Source organism: Planococcus citri, chromosome 2 (assembly GCF_950023065.1).
Source record: "Planococcus citri chromosome 2, ihPlaCitr1.1, whole genome shotgun sequence".
Classification (NCBI taxonomy): domain Eukaryota; kingdom Metazoa; phylum Arthropoda; class Insecta; order Hemiptera; family Pseudococcidae; genus Planococcus; species Planococcus citri.
This window is the reverse complement of record NC_088678.1, coordinates 27,129,719-27,141,552: the sequence shown is the minus strand read 5'-3', so window position 1 is coordinate 27,141,552 and position 11,834 is coordinate 27,129,719. Positions and strand designations below refer to the sequence as shown.

General features: G+C 34.0%; 3 protein-coding genes across 3 annotated transcripts; 1 reads left to right on the top strand and 2 right to left on the bottom strand.

Annotated features, from left to right (window-relative positions):
- Positions 1-141: 141 nt before the first annotated feature.
- Positions 142-2,550, bottom strand: LOC135835276 (RRP15-like protein). The gene is made up of 5 exons (XM_065349459.1): positions 2,366-2,550; positions 1,631-2,145; positions 1,457-1,542; positions 1,170-1,359; positions 142-767 (listed from the first exon to the last, which is right to left on the bottom strand). Exons 1-5 carry the CDS (start codon positions 2,400-2,402, stop codon positions 678-680), a joined length of 918 nt encoding a protein of 305 aa, XP_065205531.1. The 5' UTR covers positions 2,403-2,550; the 3' UTR covers positions 142-677.
- Positions 2,551-3,392: 842 nt separating this feature from the next.
- Positions 3,393-6,968, bottom strand: LOC135835275 (kynurenine aminotransferase-like). Its single transcript, XM_065349458.1, has 8 exons — positions 6,767-6,968; positions 6,529-6,679; positions 6,209-6,445; positions 5,809-6,055; positions 5,569-5,735; positions 5,315-5,501; positions 4,231-4,394; positions 3,393-3,581 (listed from the first exon to the last, which is right to left on the bottom strand). Exons 1-8 carry the CDS (start codon positions 6,841-6,843, stop codon positions 3,525-3,527), a joined length of 1,287 nt encoding a protein of 428 aa, XP_065205530.1. The 5' UTR covers positions 6,844-6,968; the 3' UTR covers positions 3,393-3,524.
- A 3,356-nt stretch (positions 6,969-10,324) lies between these two features.
- Positions 10,325-11,781, top strand: LOC135835273 (beta-1,4-galactosyltransferase 1-like). Its single transcript, XM_065349455.1, has one exon. It carries the CDS (start codon positions 10,737-10,739, stop codon positions 11,715-11,717), a length of 981 nt encoding a protein of 326 aa, XP_065205527.1. The 5' UTR covers positions 10,325-10,736; the 3' UTR covers positions 11,718-11,781.
- The last annotated feature ends 53 nt before the right edge of the window (positions 11,782-11,834 follow it).

Sequence of the window (11,834 nt, the reverse complement as noted above, 5' to 3'; positions counted from 1 at the left end):
GACAAAACAACCAAGCCAAAATAGGCACGTTTGAGGTTTGACTTTGATCAAATTTTCACATCTAATTTTGCATCACAGCACGATCAGCGAAATAATCACGTCGTGAGAAGTTTGGAAAATTAACCAACACTCAACTTCGTCTGAAAAGTGAAAAAACAGAGCGGAATTACGCATTTTATTTTGATAAATAATTTCATACAGATCGTAAAGTAGATTGTTATAAAATTAAATAGGCCTATAGGTAAGTACTTAATAATGAACCAGCATTTCTTTACAGATTTCAGAATTCAGACAGATAGAAACACGAAGCTGTAGGAAACACATTCAAAATGAATTCAATATCAATACTCTTGAACTTGTGACTATACTGATTTTCAACACCACTTTCTGAGACCAAACACCAAACGACAAATTTAAAGTACTTATGAATTTCTGCCTAAAAAAAAAAAACTCAATACATACCTACCAATTTACCATTGAATTCTTTGACAATACAACCTTTTTTTACAACCAATCTCACGCCTTCAAATCAACTCAACATTTCAGTTTACGAATTGGTAGATGTGATCTAACAAATGAAACGCTTCACGAATTCGTAAATCTTATAAAATAAACGGTAGCTTTAGAAACAGTGTAAAGAAAATATCACATTATGAGCTTGGAGAGTTTCACGAGCTTCATTCCTGTTTATCCCAGTCTTTTAGGTTTGCACCCATCATAAAATCGTCTCTGAGTACACCCCACGTGCATTTTTGTTTACTAGGGATCTGTAAACGAAACAAAAAATTAATCAGATATCAATTATTAATAACATAAATAAACGAATACATCTTCAATACTTTTAATATCGATAATTTTTATTATTATTGACGATAAATTACGCATGTGTGTATGTATACACAGACAATCGCGTAACATTTCAATGGCGAAATGGGAAGACTCGAAGGGTAAAGTTCATTCAAACTGTACATTTCAGCAGTACCTATTACAACTTCAGCCACATATACTACTCGACATTTTTACCTCCATTTCTCCCACCTAATTAACCAGTCTCTCACTGAACTGGACTTATCGGAAATTATAAATGGGTAATCGGTAATTTCAGGAGTAATACTACTCGATCGTCCTGAATCATTATGTAATGCGAATTTCGGCTAAGTAAAATTTACCTCTTCTGATTTAATTTCGTTATCAATCGGTGTGCTTTTAACTGAACCAGCTAGAACATCGAGGAACTTTTTCTTATCAATTGACTCCAACATTCGTTCACGTTTCAATTCCGATTTACCGGCTTTTTTGATCGTCTTCTCCACTGTCTTTTGTTGTTGCCTTACTGCGTTAAACAACTGTACGACGCCTCTGCAGGGGGAAAATAGAAAATTAAAAAATTACGCAAAATATTTGTAACGAAAGAACCGTGAGGAGATTTTGCCTACATAAATGGCAATATACTTACTTCGTAGCAATTTTCATTAAAGTACGTTCGCGATCTTTATCCAATATAGAAGGTTTAACTCTGCCTCTTGTTTCACATTCTTTCGTCTAATCAACATACAAAATAAAATTCTCCATAGGTAAATCAATTAGAAATGTAACAAATGCGAAACGATTGTAATGCTGAGTTGCTTACCGTTGATTTTCTGTTGAATACGTTTTTTTTATCATCCAATTCGTCTAAATTTGGTTTTTCATTTTCCTCGTTTTCCGCACCAACGATTTCGAAGTCGAGTTCGACTTTCTTCGGTTTTACGTCTTTAATCTTTTTAGCTTTGGATAACACGATGGCTTTCTTATTAAGTGATTTCTTGCTTCTTAAAATTTTAGCCATGGCGTCTGCCCATCCGGGATTCGATTTCAATTTATTTTGCACATTTAACATATCTCCTTCGTCGTTTCCTTCGCTATCGGAAGCGTTGTCTTTTTCATCGTTTCCTTCGCTATCGGAAGCGTTGTCGTTTTCATCGTTTCCTTCGCTATCGTCATCGTTATCGATGTCGTTTTCATCGTCGTCGTTATCGGACGATGATTTGTTTTTACTGACGGTTTTAGAATCCAAAAAATTATCGCCGAGTACTTCGTTTTCGAATTCGTCTTCTTCGCTGTACGAATCGTAGCTTTCGATCGCTGCGTCCGATTTTTCGTCATCTGTAATCAATTTTAAGATGGATTAAATATACGTATTCCTGGTTTAATATAAAATATTATTATAACATGCACTCTTATAAGTACTTGAAATGTATTCATGACTCAATGAAATTAGTACCTATATGCACTCAACTCAATTATTAATCTCAGTTGAGTTGAAAAGTGTAGAAGATGTCACATGATAAAGGGCGATTCAAAAAAATGTACAATAGATAGATACCTGACGCTGATGATACTGATGATGCTGAGTTATCCATTACAAATTTTTCAAAATTCGAGAACTTCTAAACATAGATCTACACGAATTATTCAGTTACTTGAAAATTAAAGTAATTTGAATATTGAAATGAAATGAAACTATGGAAGCACATGTTTCAATTCTTATCAGTTTCTGTGATAACAGAACTGAGAACCACTGCATGGCGTATTTAGGATTGGTGGATTGGATGTGACACTCGACCAATCAGACGCGTCGTTCAATGGTTTCTCCTCTCCTTTCTCTCTCACGAAAGGTTCAAATTTTCGAAATAAATATTTGAACTTTGAAGTCGAACATTTTGGCGAACGATTAAATATTTATTCATTTATTTCTATCGATGACTTAATTTTGTATGTAATGAAGGTGAACATGAAATTGAATATGGAAAAGATCCCCAAATTAACGTTGTGGAATAAGTGGAAGAGACCGGCATCGATTCCTTATCCAAACACATGGCATAAATTTACAGCAAAATCAATACTCTCTATCATAAAATGTAGAAAAAAAAACTGAACAAACACGAAAGTAAAATTATTGAAAATAAACTGCGATGTATAAAATAGGGCCATTGTCAGCAGTTCTTAAACAGTAAACTTATGGATATTTTATTTCAATACCAAATTAATTTGAAATTTAATTTCATACCTATTGATTCCTGAATCCTGATCACAGCAGCTGACTGCTGAGTGATTATTGCTTGGCGATGTTTCCAACTTTCGATATCATGAATTTTTTCATTAAAATTACCCAGTCGATTTTTTGTTGACAATTATTCTTGTTTTTTTTTTTTTGGTTGGCGGTGGTTTTGCTTTTTAAAAGTATGTTTGGTGGATAATTACCTATTTATACGCGCTGTGTCAGCATTTCAATGTGCAAGCTACTTCGCTGAAAAAAATTGATACAGTTCTCCGCAATGCAAACGATTCAAAATTAAATATTAATTTTATTATATCATAACGAAGTAATTTTTAAAATGAGGATGAACATGTGACGTAGAAAATTTAATCTTTATGGTAACTTTTGAACACATTTTTATTTTCGTGGATATTCGCTGTTATGCTTCTTCAATTTTTTAATTCCTCTTCTTTTTATATTGATTTCGTAATTATGCATTACTTCTTTAAAAGTTTTTCAGTTTTTGCAAACATTCTACAGCAGCGGACAACGTCTCATCAGTCTGTAAAAATGATCAAATTGGTAACTATATCAATTTCTGATAATCCTTTTTGTTTCTGCTGATTATAAAAATTAGGTACACGAATAGTTGATGCAAAGTCGAAATTAGGAAAACAAAAGCAAAAGTAAATAGGTACATACAAACTTTTTCAAATTTTTAATCAACATTATGATTTTGCTCCTTCGGCAAAAAGGTTAGGCAAATTTTTCAACATGAATACCACCTAACTAACGTCATTTTTCCTGCTTTAATTTTGAGTATTGTGAAAGTAGGCAACTTTCGATTGTTCATAAATCGGTCTTCAATACAAAAATTTGACAAATACCTGAAATTTTCTCATTTTGAAATATTGAATCGGAGGATGGAAGATTTTTTGATTTTGAGAATCCAATTCCCGAAATAAGTAAATTATTTTTAGTAAAGAGTTCGATTAGTTTATTCACGATTTCTCTTTCTACTATGAACAATGAAGCAACCCTAGCAAATGTTTCTTTTTTGGTATTAGAAATCAAAATGCAACATTTCTGGAAGAATATAGGGGATTTACCCAGAGAAGCGTAAGCAAAATTGCTGAAAGGACGATCCTTTCAGCACATACATTTTTATAATCAGACTTGGATTGAAACAAAACAGGTACGTATGTACATACTTTAAAAAAGCAGAATCGAATTAAATTTAATCCCAAATGTTTGCTATTGGCTGAATAAAATACAGATGGGGGTATTGCTAATAAATTGATATTCTTGACCATCCACTTAGCCATATTTATATCTTTGAATTCACTCGTCTCATTCCGCAAGTCCGTTTTCGATTCTGTAACATATTATTTAGATAATAATTTTAAAAAGATAGATTCATAGAAAATCCATGTAATCGACAAAAATGACTAATCAAGCAATAACTCAATTGCGATTCTAACAAACAAGATAGGTATAGTTAAATTAATTTTTAGATAAAAAACCCACGTGACGAAAATGTGCAGTAGTACCTATCTAGTACCCATAGCCTACATTTTTTCCCTAAAAATACTAAATGTACCATACGAAATAGACAGATGAAAATTATATTCAGCGAAACGCAGCAAAACTAATCAGTGTTTAGGAATCTGATTTAATGAAGTGTTGAAATGAAATTTGATCTAGCCACAATAATAAGATGCATAGGAAGTTGTGCAATGGTCAAAAACAGAAGTAAACTGCATAAATAATTAGCATTCATACAGATAATTACGTAGATAGGTAAGGAAAAAAAAACTAAATAGTACAGATAATTTCATCTAATCGAAAAATGAATTAACGATTAATGGCAAATACCTACATCAGATAACAAATATATTGACGCAAACTCCCAAAAGAATTTCGCCCTTGAATTATATAAATACCAAATTACGAAATCGTATCATTGGCTTTACATAAGCAGTAGTAACAAAGTAAGTAAATAACAATTTTTAAGAATCATAAAGGAAAAAGTTTTCTTTCCTAATCATTAACGAAATAGGTAGTAACACAATAGAATAATTTTAGAGAGGAGAAGGAAGATACAAAATATCAAATTGGAAATTTAAATCAATTAATTTAAATTTATTAATATTCACGGTATTGAAATTTTTCATATCTACGAGGGCCAAAGTTGAAGGACATGATGAAAGTATGTCATAAGATATAAAAAAGTGTTTTGAATAGGTACTCGCAATGTTTGAATTTTTCTACAAAATATAATAAGTAGATAATTACCTAGAGCAGACCAATCTGCAACAATAAAAAAACCTCCTTCAGGACAGATTGGTTTGAAACCTGCTTCAATTAAAGCTTTAATAAAATAGTCTCTCTTCGGTTTAACATCTTTAGGAAGAACTTTGAACCAGCATTCTGGAGAATCGAACCTTGCAATTTCTCTCTCAACACAGAGAGCAACAGCTTCCTGAAATTTTAGGTACATTAAAAAAAAATTCTGGCCAATGAACTGAAAAGAGAAGATATCTGCTCACTTGAATTGGAGTAATGTAAGAGTTGGTATTTATGGAATGAACAACTTGAGCATTAGCTATTAGTTGAGCAGATCCATAAGCCCAACCGCATTTCCAGCCAGTTACACAGAAAGCTTTACCGGACGAACCTATGGTTATGGTTCTTTCAAACATTCCAGGCAACGAAGCTGTATTAAAAAAATTATTAAAAAATTTTCAATAATACAAATGGGCGAGATATTTGAGTCATGTTTCGCGAACCCATTCTCACGTGTTGTGTTGGTTCATATACCAGCCATTCGTAAACTTCATCCGATATAACCATGACGTTATATTTAATACATAATTCGGCTATGAAAGTTAATTCTTTTCGACTGAAAACTTTCCCGATAGGATTCATCGGAGAATTTAAAATTATCAGTTTGGTTTTTTCATTGAACAGGCCTCGTAATTCGTCTTCGTCTAGTTTCCAATCACTGGATGAACTGGATAAACCATTTTTAGAAGTCTGAAATAATAAAAAAGAATGAAAGGAATGGTTTTAAAATGAATGAAATATTTTTTGTTGAGCAATCTGTCAATGACTGCGTAAGTAAATTAACACATAGGTAGGTAACACACTTTTAAAATAGGTAACGAAATAAAATAAATTGCAACGTACATTTCTAAGTGGAATAAATCTGATTTTTCCTCCACAAAGTTGCACCAATGGTTCATAGCAATCAAAAAAAGGTTCGATAATGATCACTTCATCGCCAACTTCCACATTACCAACAATTGAACCGTATAAAGCTTCGTATGCACCGCAAGTAATCATTACTTCTCTTTCTGGATCAATTTTTCGGTTGCAAAATCTGGAGTACAAATTACTCAGGGCGTTCACCAATCTTAAATGACCCTGCAAAAAAAAAAACCATGTTCACCAATGATTTCATCAAATTGATCGGTACCATAGATAGGTAATGATGAAAAAAAACTTACAGCTCCTCGAGTTTCGTGGAGAATAGCAGAATCCATTGATTCGGAAACATCGGTAAGTGTGTCTACAATAAAAGCTCCCGGTAAATAATTTGGACATCCTTGTCCTAAATCTACAGGTTTGTATTGAGCAGCAACGATGGAAAAATCAACCCTGTAAAACAAGAAGTAAAATAGTAGGTAGGGTACCAATACACCATTATTCGTTAAAATTATTTTTCCAGAGATTTTTCTTTCTTACCATACGTTATATTCACTGCTTTGGAGCGAGTGAGGCAAAGTAAATTTCTTTTTAATACGTTCCACTTCTGCATTCATGATTACTTTTTAGCACGTAACTACCTACTTAGTTCGAATTTTAAAATATCGAAAAATGAAGCGTTCTGATACGACCACGAGTAGCTACTATTAATTTCAAATCGTAGCTAATGAATGAACTATCAATCATTTTATGTAATGCCAAAAGCGCGCAGTAATTTAATTAACTGGCATAATTATTATCTTATCATTGCATGCCTATTTTCAATTTGAAAAATCAGGTGACGGTCATTAGTACAGTCATTTTAGCAAAATTTTTAGTCGAACTTCGGAAAAATTAGGGGAAAGCTGAATTTCACATTATTTGTTCAAATTAGTCTCTAAAACAACCCATCAAAAGTTACACCCCGCAACTTGACCGCTACCCCCCCGCGAGAGGTCATTAACCTTTGCCGATACAGGTTTTTCGGCTGTATCGCCGACATGAAGGGTCCAAGAGGAAAAATGTTCAAACAAAAATTGTTCTACGCTAAATTTACTACCAGCATGACCAGTTCAGCTTTTCCCAAAATGGCAATTTCACCCTTACTAAGGAGGGGGTAAAGTTGTTAATTTTATGAAAATTTTTTTTAAAAATGAAAATCGGCAATTTAAAACGTGAACTCGATTCACAGTAGACCGGATAAAATTTTGACCAAAGTTGCACACTGCAACTTGTCTGCCACCCCTGCTAGAGGTCATTAACCTTTGTCAATTTACATTTTTCGGCTATATCGCCGAAATTAAGGGTGGTCGAAGGGGAAAAAGTGACTGAACTAAAATTATTCTACATCAAATTTCCCATAAGCATGATCAGTTCAGTTAAAATATATTTTTCGATTTTTGGTGAATTTTTAAAAATCAAATTTAGGCCAAAAATGAGAAAAAAATCCAAATTTTACCAAATTAACCTAGAAAGCTGAAATTTGGGATATACGCTAATTTCGACCTGCCAAATCGATTGGAAACGATTTCAAACCATTTTGATCAATTCTGGAGCCTCCAGCACATTTTTGAAACTTGAAAATCCCACAAACAATTACCATTTTTTGGGCTCCAGGGGTTCCCAACGTTGTGATTACAAAAAGAATTTTAGGAACCACTGAGTATTATTTTCAGAAACTTTTTTAGCGTAAAATACATATCTGTTTGAATTTGATGAACGTTATGTGAGGTGATTTTCCCTTTTTCGACCCTCGTGGGCAGAAATTGGCAGGGGTTTTGATTTTTGGAAAATTTTGGAATCACCATTTTGAACCTACCCCTTTGAGCCCACCAAAAAGCGTTTTAAAGTTTATTAGTATCTATCTGAAAGACCTTTATCCTACCAAATTTCGAGCTCAATAAAATTTTCGGCTGGTACTCAAAAATCTAGTTTTCCATTTTTTCGCAATTTTGAAATTTTGGGAACCCCTGGAAAACTAGAAACCTGCGATTTGCGCCAAACGTAACGTTTTGAAGGATATTTTCAATTATCTCGATGGAAAAGTTTAATTAAGCTCCCTGTAAATTCGTAATTTTATTTTGAAACCTTTTTTTAGAACCCCCACTTTAGGCACCCCTAAAAAAGGCGTTCAAGCAATTTTTTCAAATGAGTTGAAGAATTTACATTTGAACCACACTGGCAAGTGCTCGATAATTTTTCATTCGATTTTTCCTGTAACTTTCAAAATTAAGCTTTTTTGGGCCAAATTCTGAGATTTTACTGTTTAAAAAAAACACCAAAATCACGTTTTCACGATTTCAACGAAGTAAAATCTCATTCCAGGGGTTCCCAAAATTTCGAAATTGCGAAAAAATGGAAAACTGGCTTTTTGAGTACCAGCGGAAAATTTTATTGAGCTCAAAATTTGGTAGGATGTAGGTCTTTCAGATACTAAATAAACTGTAAAAAGCTTTTTGGAGGGGGGGGGGTGGTGGTTCCAAAATTTTCAAAAATCAACTACCCCCACCCCCCCCATTTCTGCCCACGAGGGTCGAAAATAGGAAAGTCACCTCGCATAACGTTCATCAAATTCAAACAGATATTTCACGCTAAAAAAGTTTCTGGAAATAATACTCAGTGGTTCTTAAAATTCTTTTTGTAATCACAACTTTGGAAACCTCTGGAGCCCAAAAAATGGTCATTTTGGGTTAACCAACCACCGATTCGTATTTTGGATATTCATTACAATATTTTAAGAGTGGTCCAGTGGATAACTGTCGTGGGGCCAAAAAATGGCCTTATCGGTACTCTTCCTTTCTACAAAATTTCATCAAATGGAGTTGAAAAGCTGAGTTTTTGGAAATTACTAGAGCCTCCAGTAAATTTTTGAAACTTTCAATTTCTACGAAATTTCATCAAATAATGTTGTTGGAACACCGAAAGTTGATTCTGATAGATTTTGTGAAATTTTTTGAAAAACAGAAGTTTCTAAAAATCTGCTGGAGGTTCCAAAACGGATTGAAACTGTCTGCGATTCACCTCAGAATAATGTCAAAAATGGGGTGTCTCTGTTTGGTAAAATTTTATGGAAATTTTGAGCATTGAAAAATCTACTGGAGGCTCCGGTTATTTCCGAAAAGTCGCTGGAGGCTCCAAAACGACTTGAAATCTACCAGTAGTCGACTTCATAGTGTATTAAAATTAGTTTACAGAGTGAATTTTGGATTTCCAACTCTGTTTGGTGAATTTTTATGGAAATTTCGAGCATTGAAATATTTGCTGGAGGCTCCAGTAATTTCCAAAAAGTCACTGAAGGCTCCAAAACGACTTGAAATCTACTTGCAGTCGACTCCCTAGATGAATTTTAGCTTTCCAACTGCTTTTGATTCAAGTTTCAAAAATCTGCTGGAGGCTCCAGAACTGCTCAAAATGGCTTGAAACAGTTTCTAATCGATTTGGCAGGTTGAAAATAGGATATATCCCAAATTTCATCCTTCTAGATCAAATTTTAGTTCAATCACTTATCTCCGACCCCTAATTTCGGCGATATAGCCGAAAAACGTAGATTGACAAAGGTTAATGACCTCTGGCGGGGGCGGCAGACAAGCTGCCGTGTGCAACTTTGGTCAAAATATTTTCGGGTCTACCGTGAATCGAGTTCACGTTTTAAATTGTCGATTTCCATTTTTAAAAACAATTTTTTCATAAAATTAACAACTTTACCCCCTCCTTAGTAAGGGTGAAATCGCCATTTTGGGAAAACCTGAACTGGTCATGCATGGTAGTATAGTAAATTTAGCGTAGAACAATTTTTGTTTGAACATTTTGATTTTCCCTCTCGGACCCTTCATGTCGACGATACAGCCGAAAAACCTGTATCGGCAAAGGTTAATGACCTCTTGCGGCGGCGGGGGGGGGGGTATCCGGCAAGTTGTTTAGTGCAACTTTTGATGGGTTGTTTCAGAGACCAATCTAAACAAATAATGTGAAATTCAGCTATCTCCTAATTTTTTCGAGGTTCGACTGAAAATTTTGAGCTACATGCTCTAAGATTACATGTCATCACAGGATCCTTTGTGCCACATTGTGACGTCATTGTTTGTTGTATTTTCTATTTTGATTGTTTTTGAAGTTTTTGATAAGGACTTATCTTGGAAAGTTTACACGATTTTATGAACGAATACTTGAAAAATAGAAATCTGAATAAAATGCAATAAATCTAGCGTGTTTTGGTAAACGATCGAAGGTTTTACAAGGTAATTAGGTCTATTTCTTTCAGACTTTGATATTTTTACATTTAGCCAGTACATTAAATGCAGTTCTAACATCAGTTCATTTCATTGAGACTCAGACTGAAAGTTGGCAAAATCAAAAGGACCAAGGAATAAGACACTCTGAATGATGATAGATGTTGGTGGTGCACGTCGTATCTAATCTATCAATGAAGATACACTCGCAATAATAATCACATACTTATTAAAAAATAAGAATGTCTCGTATAAATATTCTAGCTTTAATTCTAAAGCATCATAAATTTAAGCTATTCCTTTTATTTTTAACTCTTTTAGTATTATTTAATAGCCTTTTATATACTCAATTCTTTACGGTATTCGACGTTATCCCTCAGAACAAAGTATTCTCCAATCTAGTCTTCGATACAAATCGTAACAGCACTTCCGTCAACTGCACTTTTCATACTATTGATTCGAGTAGTAGATTGCATTACCCCGACACCAACGTACCAGACGATCTAAACTCTTGGGCCAAAAATCTCAACATTACTGCAGGAGAATGGAAACCTCACGATTGCGTCGCTTTGTTTTACGTCGCCATCGTAATACCTTACCGGAACCGCGAAGAGCATCTGAAAATCTTCCTTTACAACATCCATCCTTTTCTACAAAACCAAAACATACATTATCGAATCTACGTTATCGAGCAATCAGACCCTCTGAATTTCAATCGAGGCAAATTATTCAATATCGGATTTGTCGAAGCTCTAAAAGATCACCCATATCCTTGTTTTATATTCCACGATATCGATTTACTGCCTCAAAATTACGATAATATCTACGCTTGTACGCGTTATCCTCGTCATATGTCATCCAGCATCGACAAATTCCGATATCAGGTTCCTTACGATCGTAATTTTGGCGGAGTTGTTGCCATTTTGAGCGAACAATTTCGTCTAGTCAACGGATTCGCCAACTCTTTTTACGGATGGGGTGGCGAAGATGACGATTTCTTTAATCGTGTACGAATATCTGGTCTTCGAGTGAGTAGATTCGCTCAAGAGGTATCTCGATATGCAAGTTTGCCTCATCAACAAGCTGAGCCGGCTGACGATCGTGTCGATAAACTGAACAGAGGAATATATTCTTATTCTAAAGATGGTCTCAATTCATTAAGGTATCTAGTTGCTTCTAAGATTTTTAATATTACTCATGTTCATATATCAGTTTATACTTGAATTTTTCTCTATACTTAATTGTGTACTATTTTGTAAAACGTCTGTGATTTTAATATAATTTTCGTTTCGTGTTCTTTACAATTTTTTCAATTTCCTCAAATCATTACTCATTACTGA